An 18145-nucleotide genomic window follows, 5' to 3' on the forward strand; every position below is an offset into this window, starting at 1 on the left:
CCATCCAGGTTGGCCATACACTGTAGTGGTGGGCAGCCATTGACAGCACCCGGTGAGCATGGTGCCTTGCTTAAGGGCACCATGGCCGTGGCAAGGAGGTGGACTGCAGTGCCACCCCTCCAGCTGTCAGTTCACCAATCTTTTTGGGTGGCGAGAGTAGGAATCAAACCGCCAAACCTCTGGTTATTGCAGCAGGACCCACTCTAACCACTGATCCACGGCAGAAACACTGCACAGAACCTGAGCCATATGTTGAGCATCTTACACTAGCCCTTTTGAATTAATTTGTTTGTACAGTTTTTGACTCCTTTTCTCTCTTTTTACCATCCAACCTCCTGAGAGACAATTAGTTCAAAATGGACGTCAGGCTATTTCCATGCATCCATGCATCTGTAACCACGCGGCTGGATCACTGTAATGCACTTTATATAGGAGTTGGTGATTCGTGCGTTTCCCAGCTTCAGAGGGTACAAAATGCTGCTGCACGTCTTTTAACAGGTACACGAACATTTGACCATATTTCCCCTGTTTTAGCTTCTTTACACTGGCTGCCTGTACATTTCTGCACGTATCTTTTAACTTATATTGACTGTTGCTTGTTTTTAAATTAATTTAAATGATTTTATTTGTTTCTCATTCTCCTTATATTCTTTTATGTATTTGTAATGCTTCTTCCACTCCCTGCTGCAATGCTTTTATTTTATGTAAAGCACTTTGAATTGTTTGTATATGAAATGTGCTATATAAATAAATTTGATTTGATTTGATTTAGGATTAATTTTAGAATCCTTTTATTTGCTTTTAAAGCTCTTAATGGCCTTGCCCCTCCTTACCTGTCTGAGCTGCTACATCCTTACACACCCTCCCATTCCCTCAGGTCAGCTGACCAGTTGTTTCTGAGGGTGCCAAAGACAAAGGCAAGCTCAGAGGGGGCCGTGCTTTTTCTGTAGCAGCTCCCAAGCTATGGAATGACCTTCCCTTGGGCATAAGGCCTCTTCACTTGATGTTTTTAAATCCCTTCTGAAGACCCATCTCTTATGTTTGGCTTTTGGCACAATCTGAGATGTTTGACTTTGTTTTATTGTGTTCATATTTTATCACTGCTTTTATATTTGACCTTTTCTATTTTATGATTGTGTATAGCTCTTTGGTCCTGTGGGTGTTTAAAGTGCTTTATAAATAAAGTTGGTATGGTATTTCCTGGGTCTTTGACTGTTAAATAGGCCTTAGTTTTCTTAGATGCTCCCTGCCTAACGTGATGGTCAGTAATACAGGAGCACCATTGCTTTTTGCTCTCTGTGCCTCAGATTTTACCCTGAAGAACTGTGCTGGCCAGCTGTTCACAAACATTTTCAACACCTCACCTGTCGCCCTGACCTCTGTGGTAATAAAGTCATTTGAGTGCCTTTGTGCTTTCCCACCTCAAATCCATCACTGACCCACTCCTGGACCCTCTGTAGTTTGCTTACAGAGCTAACGGGTCTGTAGACAACACCGTCAGCATGGCTCTCCACTTCTCCACTCTGCCTTCAGCGCCATCATTCCACTTCTTCTGCAGGACAAGCTCTCCGAGCGGAGCCTGCCTGACTCCACCTGCAGGTGGATCACTGACTTCCTGTTTGACAGGAAGCAGCACGTGAAGGTGGGAAAGCATGTCTCTGACTCCCAGACCATCAGCACTGGATCCCAGCGATTATTTCGTGGAGTATTTCCGCTTCCTGGGAGCCACAATCACGCAGAACCTCAAGTGAGGGGCTGAACATCACTTCCCTTATCAAGAAAGACCGGCAGAGGATGAACCTCCTGAGACAGCTAAAGAAGTTCAACCTGCCAAGGACAACGATGGTGAACTTCTACACCTCCATCACCGTATGGTACGCTGCTGCCACCGTAAATAACCTGAGCAGGCTGCAGCGTATCATCCGCTCTGCTGAGAGGGTGATTGGCTGCGATTTACCTTACCTCCAGGACCTGTACACCTTCAGGACTCTGAGGAGTGCAACAAAGACTGTAGCTGACCCCTCGCACCCTGGATACAAACTCTTTGAGGTGCTCCCCTGTGGCAAGATGCTGCGGTCCTTCTGAACCAAAACCTCTCGCTACAAAAGCAGCTTTTTCCCAACTTTTTTCCCCAACTTATCAGCCTTATCAAAAAGGATAAAGAGCCTCACTGACCACCCAGCTCCACCGCAGATTATTGCACATTCCCATCACTGTGCACAGTGTAAATACTCTTTGCTGTTATTTGCACCAATCACCAAAACAAATTCCTTGCCATGTCATGCCACCTGCAGAAGTTCTCTGGTGACTGTGTGGTTATGGGATGGATCAGATAGAGTCAGGGGACAGTGAGCTGGTAACTTTAAAGAGTGGTGCTGCAGAAATACTCTGCTCCCAAATGTCCCCAGCACCAGGATGGTGACAAACTTACGAAGGGAAAGATCTATGAGCCAGCCTTTAAACTCCTTATTTTTTCTTTGTTATTGCTCATACATTTGTAAGAATCATATTATTTTTTTTCTTTTATACTGCAATTTATTTTCTGTCTTGAAAAACTGGCTGATGTGTGGTGATGTGGAAACTCTGGACAGATTTTTTTTTAAAACGAAACAGAGTGATCCATCTCTCCAAAGCTGAACGATCTTCGGCCTCCGCACACAACATTCGCGCATGCATCCATCGTGACCTTTGAGTGCGGCTGCCTGGGAAGGCTGCACACACGGACTGAGGCTGAAGCTCGACGAACACGGAGATGATTTAATCAAATAAACCCACCGTAAATGGGTTTATCACCACTCCAGACGTTACTCTCGCCACTCCCGTTCACCTTGACAGATTGTTTTGGATGGATTATCTTTTTCACGTCTCACCGAAAAGCCTTACAACGCCCAGTCAGCAGCGGCAGCCATAGCTCGGTCATTGGCGCTGGAGGTGAGTGAGCTCCATTTCAGTTCAGTATGTAGCTAACTGTGCAACCGCCGGCTAAGCTAACCGGCTAGGCTAGCGAAAGGCACCGGTTTGTAATGACGTACTAGCATGATCACAGTGTGCAGGTGTTGTTTTCCCCCTTATTTCTCTTTATTTTATTCTATATTTACCGGCAAGTAGAAAGTGTCTCTAAAGAGGCATTTAGATTATGAAGACATTTTGGAGGGTTGCTGTGTGGGGGTAACGTTTGTGGAAAATTACCAAACGTTGCGGATTTCCTGCGGAGCTTGGTATCGAGTTACGTCTGATTAATAATCAACACAGTGCGAAACAGGAAGTCCACGGAGGGGTCATTCCGATGTTAAATCGTCTACCCCTGTGTAACACAGGATAAGTGTAACAAGCCGTAGACGCCAGTCAAGTTTTGTTCTTACGTAATAACGAGCTCACCTGCTTTTCTGTAGTTTTGACCTAACTTTGCATGACATAATATGAGTTTACTTGCCGTGCGAGTAGTTGGTGTGCGTGGTTATGAGAGTGACTGCGTAGATGCAGTTTTATGACAGTTTGTGTTGTGTTCCTGTCAACCTGTAACAGCAGCAGCGTGTGTGTGTGTGTGTGTGTGTGTGTGTGTGTGTGAGCTGTAACCTGAGCTGTAACCCGAGCCCTGTCTCCCCAACAGAACTCCGTGATCTGCCTCTGCAATGGCAGTCTTCAGTCATCAGGTGCTGCTTGCAGTCACAAGATCAAGGTAAGCTGGCAGCGCATTGTTACACACTTGACTTTGTTTTCTGTGGGCTGGGAGCGAGCGGGCAATACAAAGTTTGGGTAAACAACAACAGTTGGGAGAGTCAGCAGAGTGCAGGCGGTGTGTGTTTTACTGTCTAATTTACTGAGGGCCAGAGCTCTGTGTCTCATGATGCAAGATTAGAAAAGACAACACGGCTCCCTTGTGGGTCTGATTTTTCTGACCTTGGGTTTTCTCAGTTATCTCGGGCCCCCTGCAACAAAGACGGCGATGACTCGGTTGTAGAATAAAGGTTTGTTACATTCCACAGATTAGTCCACAAAAGCTGGTTTAGACCCCTGTTTCCGTACACTTAATGTAAAGTCATTGTTTTCAACTGAGAAAGATGCACCTTTGGAGGCTGAGACGAGAGGATCCATTTCTCCATCTTTCCTGTCGGGAACAAATAAGACTCGGAGCTATCGAACAATGCGGGATTAGAAAACACTTTAGAGATGTTCTTTGTGTTGCACGTATTTCGAACGTTTTGCACTTCTCAGTCAAATGAAATTTGGAGGTCCGGTTGGTTTTGTCCCGCCGACTGCAAGCAGATGTCCCAGATGTTGCACGGGTAAACGTAGCTGGAAAGGTGCGGCGTTTCGTGCCCGCCGTGACGCTGAAGTAACGACACGGTTACTTACTCAGTGGGGGGGTTTTGAGCGCCACACTGCAGCCTCGTGTGTTCACCAAAATGAGTCTCCTCAAGGAGCTAAAATGTACTTTAGTTCAGTGTCTGCGACTTTGTGCCTCGGGAGGAAAAGACTTGATTTGACAAGTAGTCACGAGACAAAGCAAAGGTGGATATACAGCCAATCCCTGGATAACGGACGACTTTTCAGAGACGGGTGAAGGTTTCCCGGATGAGTTGAACATGTTGTGTGATGAGTCACAAAAACATTTCAGAGAAATGTTGATCATCCACCAAACTCCGTGTCGTTAATAAACTCTTAATTGTGGATTAAACCTCTGATGTAGAGCAACATTTATGGCATGTAGAGTACCAGCGGTAATCTTCATCGCAGGGTACACGGCGCCTCTCACTTTCCGTCTCTGCGCGTTCATCGGATGGGTTTGTTAGGTTAAGACGTGAGGTTCAGGGAACTCATTTGGCACCGATGTTTACTCCCTGACGTTACCCAGCAACGGAGAGGCGACAACCCGCAAATACTATTGCCCCATTTTTGGCAGACTACTATTACACGTCACTACCTTTAACACTCGGGGTGTTTAAGAAGATGAGGCAGAAATTAAGAGTATATACGCTCAGTCGTGCACCGGTCCAACACGGATGAGAACTGTCCCTCAAGTGAACCTTTTGGTTTCTCTCTTCAGTGCCGGCGAACTAACATTATGTGATGAGAGTTTATCTTTAACAGGTTAACGTTACTTATTTGCACAGAAGTTCCCTCTCATTTCTTGGTTTTGTTAGCGACAGAGAAGGTTTTTGGTTCTTCTTTTCTTCTTTTCTTTTTGCAGTTATTCCTGCCGGTGACATATGGCTTTGTTTTGTCTGACCGATGTGCACCGCAGTGAGCTGGTACTTTACCTGCTGGTCGAGTTAATCATTAAGACGACACAGACCTCAGAAAAGCATGTTACAGAGAGGTTTATGGGGCTAGATGTGCTCAACATGCACACAGCAAGGATTCTGAATTGACTGAGTTGATTTTATGTGTGACGCCTAAGAGGAACCGAATGAAGGCATTCATTGATTTAAGATTGATGGGTCAAGATCTTAGAGGTTTGTTTAAGAGCAAAAGTTTTAAATAGATTTGGAGAGTTCAACAAGCATTATTGATTAGTTTTAAACATTTCCTTGGCATTTAATTGTTAAAATGACTGTAATATTAAAATGTTGGTGGTGGGTAGATAAACAAATGATAGAAATACCAAATAGATGCTATTAAGTGGTTAATTGACATAGTTGTGACAGATTTAGCAGAATTTGGTCCCTGCCAGTCATAATTAATTATACTAAAGATTTTAGAAACAATAAATTGACCCTTTATTAGGTGGAGAAAAGGTCAGAAAATGAGGAGAGGGGAAAAAGAGAGTACATTCAATTAGTGTTGCACCGATACCATTTTTTGGCCCCGATACCGATACCTGGCTGTGCAGTATCGGCCGATACCATACCGATACCACTCTGTTTGAAAAAAATTTTTTATATATATATATATATATATATATATACCGATACCACTTTGTTTGAAAAAAAAAACAAAAAAAAAAAAACATTTTTTTATATATATATATAAAAAAATGTTTTGTTTTTTTTTTTGTTTTTTTTCAAACAAAGTGGTATCGGTATATATATGTATATGTATATATATATATATATATATATATATATATATATATATATATATGAAGAGCTGCATACTACTTGGATGTAAAATGTTAAATCTTTATTAGTTTACAAGTTCATAAAACACATGGGGTGGGGGGCTCCGATCTAATGGAGAGAGAGAAGGATTGGGAACGCAGGCTTCCTTGGTCGCGACACACGACAGACTAACCCTTAACACAGCACACTGAATGAAAACCCACTACAAGTCAGGCTAGCTTCACTAGCTTTAAGGCACGCTTCAAACACAGCACACAGAGTCAACACTAGGGCTGTCGCGGTGAGGGAATTCCCACCGCGGTGACTCATAGCCGCTAAACAGCGCGGTATGCGGTGATATCGCATTTTTTTTCATTAGACTACTTTCCACGACATGCAATGTTAGATGAAAATCGAGCGCATAATCCGTCTTTTTTTCCCAGCGATTCTGACATTTCACTTTGCTTTGCCTGTCATTTACTCGCTCACAGACCAACATAGCGGAGATCAAGCAGCATAGCCCAGGTCTGCAACATTGTTGCCAGTGCCACATGGCAAATATCAACATTGTTGCAGACCTGCGCACGTTTCGTTTAGTAATGACGGAGAAAAACGAAGCAGATCAGTGCAGCAGTTGAGCTCACGTGTCCGGGATACAGTTTTTTTTAACAGACTGCCGCCGACCAACCAACCCCGGCACATTTTTTAAACTTTTTTTTTTTTTTAAATAGTTTCACACAGTTTTGTTGAAATGATCAGGTATTTCCCAACAGCAAATGTGCACACCAAGCTGTGGTTCTGTGGAAGCTAGTTGTTTGTTGATATTAGACGGTCGCATTTACAATGTTAAAATGGATAATAAGGGAAGATTCAAAGCCATAAAGTGTCCGGACTAGGCAGAGGAGTAAAGCCGAGATAAAGGTAGGCCACTGCATTTTATTTTAACTTCTATTGCTACGACACTGAGTAGGCATATTCTTGTAATATCAGCTGCCGAGGGAGAATGAGACCACAACGAGTAGCATGCAGACGTGTGTGCGTGTGCGGTGCCTATATGCAAAGATGACGACAGAAACGCGGCACCTCGCTGTGTTAATGTGTTTCTCTTGCCTTGAGGGGAATATACAATGTATCATTATTACTGTGCTGGCTTTAAAAAGTATCAGTTCTGTCAGTCGCTTTGTATCTACTGTGCAGTCTTAAAAACTCGTTTAGTTTCTCGAGTTGTTCTGCGCGTGCAAGCGTGCGTGCGGTGGGCGGTGGTGGCGGTGGCCTGGACACGCACCGCGGAGGTCCTCTCAGCACCGCGGTGATTGCATTTTGCGGTTATCGCGACAGCCCTAGTCAACACACCACAAAACACGTGGCTAACCTGCAGCATGTGGCGCCCGTTTAACCACAGACCCGTCACTCCTCCCCATGAAACCCCACCAATCAATACCACATAACAATAGGCTGACCTATACATAAACACTAAAACACGAAATTAAAAGGAGAGGAATAATTAACTCGCCCACTTGGCGAGACCCTCCCCCGGGGTCTGAGCTTGTGCCGCCGTCCAACTCCCCGGGGCTTTGCTGGACGGCGAAGACGGTAACTGGCTGTCGGCTGGTAGTGCGCTGTCACGACCGCACAGGGAGCGATGGCGGCCCAGCACTCTCTATCGTGGACCCTGTTTTGACTACAGGAAGCACCCAGCCTCCCCTCCTCACACTCGCGCTGCAAACTCCCCCTGGCTAGCTGTCTTCGTCGCCGGCAGCTCTAGATGACTGCGAATGGCTCCCTCCCCAGCTGACAGAGTGCCGTGTCGCCAGACGTCTTGCTCCTCACACATAGAAAAAGCTGCCCCGGCATTGGTTAAGAGCGGCTATTGGCCCGCTCTCATTGGTCTGGAGCAGGCCAATAGCAATAGCTGCACAGTGATCACAACACAGTGTAGCGAGTGTCGTGAGACGTTCAAATGTCATACAAGTATCGGAAATGGTATTGGCGCCCTATTTGTTGGTACTCGCCGATACTGATACCACCATTTTAGTGCCGATCAGGGCCCCGCCCGATACTGGTATCGGTATTGGTGCAACACTACATTCAATGTTCAGTTACAGTCATTATCAGTTGTAATAACAGAGTTAAATCCAAAAGAAAATCCTCACTTTGGAGGTGATGCAATTTTGTGGTTTCTGCTCAATAAATAAATCAATTGATCAACAGTGTGATTGTTGTATATTCAGTATGAAGCCGAAACTTCATACTGAATATTCTGCCCTGTTATAAGTAATACAGAATGTATGCCTAGAAACCACCCGTTCTTGCACCAGCAGATACTCCCTTTACCTCTTTCTAACATTTCATGGAACAATATCATGCTGAATATCTGAGCCTTCTTTTCTTTTCTCTGTCAGCAGGGGATCATATTTGCTCTCTAAGAGGCACAGCTGCTCCTCTCTGTCCTCCAAAGCCTATCTTCACATAGACGCTCCCCGCCACCTCTCATCCTCCTTCCCTCTGAGGCACTCCCGCTACAGCAACGCCCACTGTTTCCGAGGCCACGCCCTCAGCCGTGGCCACGGCTCCGCCCTGCTCGCCCGCTCTCTGCACAGCTCAGGTGTTTGGCTCCAAGACATAAAGCAGGAGGACACGGAGGCCACTCCAGCAGCCTCCCAGGATGCTTCCACAGGAGATAAAAAGGACTCTGTGGCGGCCGCGCCCCAGTCCCATCCTCCGCCTGCACCTACTCCCACGTCCACAGCAGCCGCCGTCCCTCCGGTTCAGGAGCGGGCGATTGTCAAAAAGTCTCTGTATCAGAGGATTGTGGATGAGCTGAAGCATTACTATAATGGCTTCCGGTTACTCGGTATCGACATCAAGATTGCCGGTCGGATGGTGTGGAGGCTTCTGCATGGACAACTGCTCACGCGCAGGGAGAGGAGAAGGGTAAGAGAAGCCTGGTGTTTGTTAAGTCTGACCAGCTTTAAGCTATGTCCAAAAACTGGGACTGCGTTATACTCGTATGTCCTCCCTCATGTTTGTAACTGAGGCGAGTTTCATCAGACGGCACAAGCAATTTGAAATGATACAAAACCTGTCAAATTAAAATGAATCGCAATGAAAATTTGCACTTGCTTCCATCCACACAACCAAAGCACCTTGTCAGGCTGATGTGAACCGTTATGATGTGGCGTATCGTGAGAAAAGCGGCTCTCAGAAGGACATTGCTCTTCACTTGATGCAGTGTCCATCACCTAGTGTCAATTACAAGTCTGAATATGTGTTTTTCTATCATTTCTGTTTTTAAATGTAGTTTTAAACTACCAGCAGGAGTGTACACTCTCAGAAAATAAAGTACAGAATTGTACCTTTAGGGGTACGATGGCTTGTCACTGGGGCAGTACCCTCAGAAGGTATAGTTTTGTACCCTCATGGTTTGTACCTTACAGAGACTAATCTTGTACATCTGGTGGCAATTTTGTACCCTTATACTGAAGTAGCCTAACACAGACTGTCTATTGTACCCCAGCATGTAGAAAAAAAAGGTACATATATGTACCTTTTACATTTATTTTTGTACATATATGTACCTTTTGGACCCTCAAAAAGGTACATAAAGGTACCTTTAGGTCCAATAATTAACCCTAGGGGGTATATTAGTATAGATTGTACCTCAGGGGACAAAAAAGGACTCGTACTCTACCCCTATTTCTGAGAGTGTAGAGATTACGCACACATGCAAAACTATGCGAGAAATCCTACAGAATTGTTGATAGAGGTGTTGTAGAGTTTCGGATGATAAACTGATGCAATAGCACCTAAAGAAATGATCACATGAAAGTCAGAAATTCTCATGCTGATTGGGATACTTTACAATGAAAGATGAACCCGTTTTTGCTATTTAATCACTCAGCAACTCAACTGTTTGGGCTCTCTTTGTCTTTTCTGGTCAGTGAGTAGGTTTACCTGCACAGTGGATTCGATGATTTCATCCAGGCTCAGTTACAGCTGATGTTTCGCTGAAACCAAAGGTAGCGCCTTTCGTTAAAAGTGCTGGTTCTGACGACCTCGCCGTGCTGCGCAGGCCTAGTGCCAATAGTGAAACATGCCACCTACTTCACTGAAGCAGTGACGGGTATTGATGGTCAACCTTTTTAAAACTCTTACACCTCCTGAACTGACCATGCTGAGAGGTTGCTGACTCATCTTTGAAATCCTTTGACTGTCTGCCTTGCTGATTGGTGTACAAAGATGCAGAGACACGAGCTGTGCACATGCCGTGGCCAAACTATGTTTGAGCTATTTTAGAAGAGGACAGACAGGCACGTGTAATGGATCTTACAGGCAGAAATACTCGCGAAGACTCGAGCACCGAAAACAGGCTCAAATGCTGCCCCTGCTATCCACATTTTGTCACGTCATCGCTGTTTTTTTTTTGTGTTTACAGCTGTTGAGGACCTGCGCTGACCTCTTCCGCCTGTTGCCCTTCATGGTGTTTATCATCGTCCCTTTCATGGAGTTCCTTCTTCCCGTTTTCCTCAAACTTTTCCCGGAAATGTTGCCCTCCACCTTCGAGTCGGAGTCCAAAAAGGCATGTGTTGTATGCACACACAGACACAAAGGTGCACACACGCTGCCGCCTGAGTGACCCTGCTACAGGCTTCAGTGCAGCTCAGGGCTTTAGGCCATGTAGGAAGGCAGCATTCAAGCTGCTATTTCTTAATTACATTTTTATACTTCTTTATAGTTGCTTGAATAATACGTATATATTTACCTAAATGTTCAGTTGGAACAATGTTGTCAATGCAATAGTAATTCTTCAGTTGTCTAATGATCTCCTTGTAAATAAAGGCAGCCGGTGTCTGTATAAGGCTCCCCAGTCCGGTCAGCAGTCTGTGAGCTCGCCTGATTAATTCACAGATATGCGCTTATGCTCCTGGACGACAAAGACATGCACAGCCTCTGAAAATGTGAACATCTCATGGTAGTTGCAGATTACAGCACTGCCAGTAACAACCAGGGAGGTATCAGCGAGTCACGTAAAATACATGTTTTATGGATGATCTGTGCAATCCCCTTTTCATTAAGCTGCAAACTCCTTTGCTAGACTCCCTGACAGATGATCTGTTTTGCATTGTGCTATTTGTTTAAAACGAAGATGGCACACTAGTTGCACTAAAAAAAAAATAGCCATCAATTAAGAAGTAAATTTTGTGCCTTGGCAGAAAAGGTGAAAAAGTGTCCCAGCTTTCAGAATACGAAGCATCAAACGCTCTGTTCTGTTGTTAGAAAAATAGGCCTCTGGATATAGGATCTCTGTTAGTGCCGACCATGCATCAAACTACAGATGTTTTCAAAGTGAACTGAAGGATTTTTTCCATCCTCCTCGTACAGGAGGAGAAGCAGATGAAGGGTTTGGCTGCCAAACTCGAATTGGCCAAGTTTCTCCAAGAAACCATCGCTGAGATGGCCCGAAGGAATAAAGCAAAAGCTCAGACGGACGATGAAACGCAGCGCTTCTCAAAATACGTTCAGCAGGTGAGTCCCAGCAGAGGTGATGCTAACCGCTGTGCGAACGGAGCACAGTTACTCCGTGCTGCGCTTCAGGAATGTGATGATGGTCGGTGAATGAAACTCAAAAATGCACAAATCTTCCACGATCTGAAATGAAAACTCGCAGCGGTTTTACTCTTTAGTGACTGTGACTCAATGCATCATCTCAGGTTCGGGGCACCGGCGAGCAGCCCACCACGAAGGACATTGTCCGATTTTCGAAGCTGTTCGAGGACGAGCTGACGCTGGAGCACCTGGAGCGCCCCCAGCTGGTTGCTCTGTGCAAACTGTTGGAGCTGCAGCCCATCGGCACAAACAACTTGCTACGTTTTCAGCTCATGTTGCAACTTCGAACCATCAAGTCGGACGATGAGGTGAGACGGAGGATCGGTACCTCGTAGTTGTGCGGCTGTTTGTTCTATTTCGCTGTCACGAAGTAGCCATCGCAGTTGCTCTCAGCGCATGGAAGTAATGCAGATTCATAAAGAAGATAAACTGACTAAAACTGTTAAAGTTCCAGGTCTCACTGAGTTAACTTTGTAGACATTAGGGTGATATGATTCGAAACTTGAGTGGTTCCTTTAAGGTTGTAAATCTACAAAATTTCATCCTCCCAACTTTATTTTAGTTCCTCTTATTGTGAACCCGTTTTCTTTTCTCACGCTCGTGCAACTGTTTTCTCTTCCTCTCCACGTCTTCACAGATGATTGCAGCAGAGGGCGTGCCGGCCATGAGTGTGTCGGAGTTGCAGGCGGCGTGTCGTAGTCGTGGGATGAGGTCTCTGGGTCTCACCACGGATCAGCTACGTCAGCAGCTGCAGCAGGTTTGCGCCTCAGTGTTTGTTTGTAGCTTTTTTGTTGAGTCTGTGACTGAAGAGCAGTTGATGACTAAAAGTTGTGAGCTTCTCATGTGTTGTTGGTGATCTTTTCTTTTTTTTTTTTTTCTCTCTCTCACCGCGCAGTGGCTGGACCTGCACCTGAAGGAGAACGTTCCTCCATCACTGCTGCTGCTCTCCAGGGCCATGTACCTCACAGACCTCAAGCCAAAACCCCCCGTCATCCCACCTGTTCCCAAACTCGAGGTTCGACCTGTTCAGTTGCCCTCACAAGCCACAGTATTGTATAGATCTATGAATATCCAGCTTACAGAGCGCTTGATTCTGCTTAAAATTCCAGCTGTATTATAGCTGGTATGTGTGTCGCTGCTGCTTGGTACATTCAGTCTTTGCTTCTCTGCTGGAAAGCACCAACTATTCCAGTTAATATTTAACATTTGCAACAAAGTTTTATCCTAAAATTGTTTTAGGGCCTTAGCCATTAAATCTAAACGAGAGATTTTTTTTATTAAATTAAAATACCATAGACAAGAAGATAAACCAAAGTGAGGTTTGCTGCACAGTCCTAAGGGAGATGTGGTTGCCTTATCAGATTTTCTCTGTTGTTATTATTGCAGAAGGCTGCTGCTCCTCCTCCGGCAGAGAACTCAGGAGCAAACGCTGCCTCGGTCTCTTCTGATAGGTTGACAGACCCCGCTCTCATCATCAAAGACAGACCGGTCAGTGCACGGCCTCTCGCAATGTGAACAAAATCTCCAAGTATTTTAGACCTCATTTAATCAATCCTGGCACATTTCCTTTTTAAACTTGTAACCATGTAGTAGCATTCAGCTAAATGGTGCTTTAACTTGGCTAATTTAGTCAGCTTCTAGGTGTAGCTTCGTATTTACTGGCAGGAGTGATGTCGATCTTCCCGTCCTAACTGCGTAAGAAAACAAAGAGATGTAAGAAAAGTTAATCCTAAATTTGTCTCGCGTTTCTTGCTCTCTGTGCGTTTTAGGTGGAGGAGATGAGAGACAAGGCGCCTGTGGTGTCTGACAAACCTCTGACACCTGCCGAAGTCCTTCAGGTGAGAGCTCAGTAAACCTGCAGCGTCCACAGGAACCAGAGTGGTGTTTGATACGGGCAGGAACCTCTTACTCCAGTCAGATCTCTTTCACATGACGCGTTAATCTCTCACAGTGGGAAAGAGCTGCTCCGCTGGGAGCACTCCGCTCCAATACTCTTTAGAAGTATTCATGAGTAATGGAAAAGCGATCCGTTGCGCAGGTACGCTGCCAAGCCACTTATCAATACACTTTTAAAGCTAAGCAACAAGTCCGGGCTGGGTCTTTTCAAAAGATGCCGGGGAGCAATGTTCCCTCTAAACTGCGCGCCTGCGCAATCGCGCACTTGCTCGCACATTCTCAGCGCACAAGAAAATCTATGTAGCGCATAAAATAAAATTCACCATAAACGTATTAATTAATATCTAATACCAGACCTGATGTTTTTCTGTACCATTTTTCAATGTAACGAAGTGAGTGACAGGTGTTCAGCCAATGATACGGTTTACTTACGCTATGCAGCCAATCATAGCATTGATAGTGCTTTCATATGTGCCCTGCCCATACGCGCCGTGCAGGTTAGCTAGCTAACAACAGTGGCGAAACGAACGAGCAGCGCCAGCGACACATCCACTCACCAAGCCAACGTAAAAAAAAAAGAAATGCGGTTCTTTTAGGATGGAATGGCTGTCTGAGTATGTGTAAACAGAAGAACAAGCGGTGAAACAGGGTGAGATTGTTTTCTTTTTCGAGTGAGAAAGATCTACTCTGCAAAACAAGGCTGCAAGCATGACTCTTCCCATGGCCAAAGCATGACTCTCATATATACTACACATCTCATGAACAACAAGATTTTTGTCTTTTTCATTTTAAGTGGGCCAAATCACTTATATTAAAAGTAAACTAATGGAAATTGCTGCTGTGATTTGATTCTTTTAATAAGCCATGTAACTTGTATGATCCAAGGTTTTGAACAGGTGTGATACTGGTGTGTGGCCACAGTGTGCACACCTGATGTTGCTCACAGTGGTCCTCAGTGTGCTCAGAGAGCTTGTGTGTATGCCCAGACACATGAACAATTAGAGGGAACATTGCCGGGGAGATCTGCGAAACTGTTTTCAGTCCTGAACTTCCTCTGTGTCGTTGTGGAAGCCTTCTCAAACTCCTGCGATTGAATTGGTCTTGCCAGGCGGCTTTAGAGCTGATTAACTTTGATAGCTCTATACACAGACTTCAAAGCTGGAAACGTTGAGCCACAAACCACCGATAATGCAACACATTCGTGGTGGCGTGTGGAATTAATGTCTAATTAGCACCCTGTTTTATTCTTACTACAGACGTTCAGCGGTCTTAACATACGTAATTCGGCTTAAATGCTCCACGTAAGGTCTGTTACGTAATATGTTTACCACAAAATATTTTCCATGAAACTAAATTTACATCTCTTTATATATGAGCCAATCGACTTCTAAACACGTTCCATTTCTCACACGGGATGTTGTTCTGCAAAGTCCAGACAACACCCCTTCCTGAGGAAATGTTGCATTACTGTCATCATGCTTCACTGTCTCTTGTCAAAGCGATGACATCATGCAACTGGCTAAGTGAGTATTGATTATTCGCCACATCCTCCACTGCAGTTAAGCTCTATGCCGATGCGCTCTTCTCCAGGCCGAGAAATGGCACTTTTTGTTCAAAGGGATTAGATCTTGGACAGCAGAAATGCTTATTGTGTTACTTTGGAGCCCTAAAACAGATTTGGGCTGAATGTCTTAACCTCGAAGGGTTTTGGATTTGATCATTACACTCGTCCTAGATTCGCTTCAGGTTTCTTTTGTGTAAATGAATCAACACTAAAGAGCGCATATTCACTGCTTCACCGACCACCAGTAAGTGGTCACATTAAACGAATAAATAAAGATTTGTCATCTCTTTCACAGGCTAAAGCAGCAACAGAGGTGACCCAGAAGAGCAAGATGAGTGCCAACGGTGTGTAAAGAGCAGCAGGAGCCTCTGGACTGACAGCAGAAGGACTCGCACCCTGGTGTCCTCGGGGGGGAGAGGGGTGTCAGATGACTCCCTGGTGATGGCCTGCATTCAGTAGCCTTCAGGAAAAGCCCCATAACGCCTCTCTTCTCTCTTTGGACCAACATCTCATTGGCTACTTTGTCCCTCTACTCGTTACCTCCTAAGAACATTTGGCTTCATCTTTCCACCATCAAACCTCTGCTCTGACATTTGTCCACTCGGTTTTCAATAGCCCCCCCTGACAATTCACCACATTGATGGTGAGATGTCTTTGACCCAACATCTGGGACGTGGCACTTCGACCGCCCTCTGCAGTCCCTTATCACCCTGTTGTCTGAGGAGTTCTCCCACAGTCCCCTCCTTCTCCTCCTTCCCCTGTAAATTTGTAAATATGTACATTTCCCTGTCTTGCGTCTCAGAAGCAGCAGCGTTGTACAGTTTGCTATGCAAATGCCAGCATTTCCTCACTGGGTTTTATTTAGTTTTATTTGCAGACGTTTAAATCTTAGCTGAACTGTTCGGTTCAGTCACTGCGCCACCTTCAGATATGCTTCAGAACCTGAGCTGCGCTGTTTGGTCGAAGGAGACATTTTAAGAAGACGAATTCTGAGGTTTCAGTCAACGTGTCCGAAGTTCTTCTTCTTCTCTGCTGGTGGATAAGCAGAACCGGCCCTGCCTCTCAACGGGCTGGTGTAGCTCCTTTAGTTTACAGCTGCTGTAATTGGTGAATGAAGACTGTTACATTATAGAGAGCTGGCTCACTCCTTAAATCTGAAGGTGGCTGTTTTAACTAAAGTCCGCCTCCACTGATAAGCCACTGAAAGGACAATCTGTACCAAAAGTACAGATTTTATGTGCATAGATGGTGTATGTATTGTGTTTTAACACTAGGATGCTAAAATATCTTTAAACTGAAGAGAAAATACTTGATGTTACCCATATAGATATACTGTTATAAAGGGGGCTTAAATCCTGAAGCCACAGTGGAGATAGTTATTTTTGTGGCAATAAAAGAGATACATTTATTGTGTAATGACTAATTAAAATGGACAAGCGGGCAATGAATCTCCAGAAATATGATCCTTAAAGTTATTATTGGAAAGTTTTGTATATTATGCTTTTTTTTTTTTTCTTTTCCTTTCCCAGTTGTTTCAGATTTTGTAACCTTCCCATGCTCCTGTACCCACGTCATCTCTTCCTCATGGCTGTACGCACCTCCTGCAAGTGGATGTGGCGCATGAAAGGAGTCTTTCAAACCAAACGGCTGCTTGTGGAGACGTGTTATTTGGTTTTAAATGTGTGCCTAAGGCTAAAGGGCGATTGTCGGCAGAGGTCTTTGATTTGAACCATCACCTCAGTGTGTTTGAAGTGCCCAGTTGTACCTCTTCGCTTTACCAGAATGTCTCCCTTTCCCCTTCCCATTTGATCCAGATGGGTCCTGTACTGGCCGTGTAATGATCAGCGTTGATGCTGATGGGGGGGGCGACCACCTTATCAAACTGCACTGCAACTGCAGTGTGACGGAGATCAAGAAAACATGAAAAAGAATCCAAATATTATAGCTGCTTTTCTGTCTTGTTGTCAAAAAAAAAACAGCATTTACGCTGAAGTTTGGATTAGACGTGAAATGATTTATGCTTCTTTCCCCCCCAAACTAAGGGTTTGTGCTTTTAATGCAGTAAAAAAAAAAAAAGGTTCAGGCAGGTTTCGCCTCACTTCTCGCGGTTGACAGATGTGGTTTAGTGTGGTTCATTGCACCTGTAATCACACCTAAACCAAAGGTGGCCTCTCAGGGTCCTGCAGTGCAAGTGCATATCACTGCAGGCAGCTGAGAGCCACCACAGGTCTGCTTTGAAAAAAAGTCAGTTTTCATTTTCAGATGGTTGAGAAAGGTTTCGTGCAACTTGTTGAGGGGGAATCAGCTGGAAGGTTCTCTGATCACTTTGCACGACAAAGTAACCTAAAGATCCCACAGCACTGAAACAATGTGACTGCACTGGTACCTGCTCTGTCGTCCAGAGCAGGTACCAGACTGGAAGTCCATGACTCATTTCTCCTTAACCACCATGGTCATGTCGCTCTGTTTAACGGTGTGTGTTTACTTTTCAGTCATCGGCGTTGTTGTGCGTGTTAACAGCGCTGTTCCTTTGTGAAAACTGTAACTACCTTCTGCTTCCTCTTATGGTTTGACTCTAAATATTGCACTGCTGTCCAGTTCATTTTTATCCTGCATTGCATCACTCTACAAGGTAAATGAGTGTGGGGGCTATGACAGAAAATAATTCATATGAATTAAACAATTACATATTTTACAGCTGTCTCCTGTCCTTCATTGTCGACTGACTGTAAGATGGGTATAAAATCAAATGTCTTTACATTGTTCTGGGAGGCTTCTCTGTGATGGACCAGTGACCTGCCCAGTGACAGCTGGGATAGGCTCCAGCTCCCCCTGTGACCCTAAACTGGATTAAGTGGGTATAGAAAATGGATGGATGGATGGATGGGGGGCTTCGTATTCATAGATAAAGGGCAGGTGGTTACAACTAGAGCCAGTTATAACTTTTTTTTTCATTCATTAATTCTTCCTGGTCACCAGGTGGCGCCATGTGTTGCACAATAATCTACAAACAACACACTTCCATTGTATTCCATTT

General features: G+C 44.8%; 1 protein-coding gene across 2 annotated transcripts; it reads left to right on the plus strand.

Annotated features, from left to right (window-relative positions):
- The first annotated feature begins 2676 nt into the window (after positions 1-2676).
- letm2 (leucine zipper-EF-hand containing transmembrane protein 2) lies at positions 2677-17803 on the plus strand. 2 transcript variants are annotated; one of them, XM_075467606.1, is made up of 11 exons: positions 2677-2931; positions 3611-3679; positions 8444-8975; positions 10477-10620; positions 11424-11567; positions 11753-11956; positions 12286-12405; positions 12544-12663; positions 13035-13136; positions 13418-13486; positions 15404-17803. In XM_075467606.1, the coding sequence occupies exons 2-11, from the start codon at positions 3633-3635 to the stop codon at positions 15458-15460; spliced, it is 1539 nt and encodes a 512-aa protein (XP_075323721.1). In that variant the 5' UTR covers positions 2677-2931; positions 3611-3632; the 3' UTR covers positions 15461-17803. The 2 variants fall into 2 exon arrangements, with proteins under 2 accessions (XP_075323721.1, XP_075323722.1); XM_075467607.1 differs by having other exon boundaries at positions 8447-8975.
- Positions 17804-18145: the final 342 nt, after the last annotated feature.

The sequence above is a fragment of the Odontesthes bonariensis genome, chromosome 6 (assembly GCF_027942865.1).
Source record: "Odontesthes bonariensis isolate fOdoBon6 chromosome 6, fOdoBon6.hap1, whole genome shotgun sequence".
Classification (NCBI taxonomy): Eukaryota; Metazoa; Chordata; class Actinopteri; order Atheriniformes; family Atherinopsidae; genus Odontesthes; species Odontesthes bonariensis.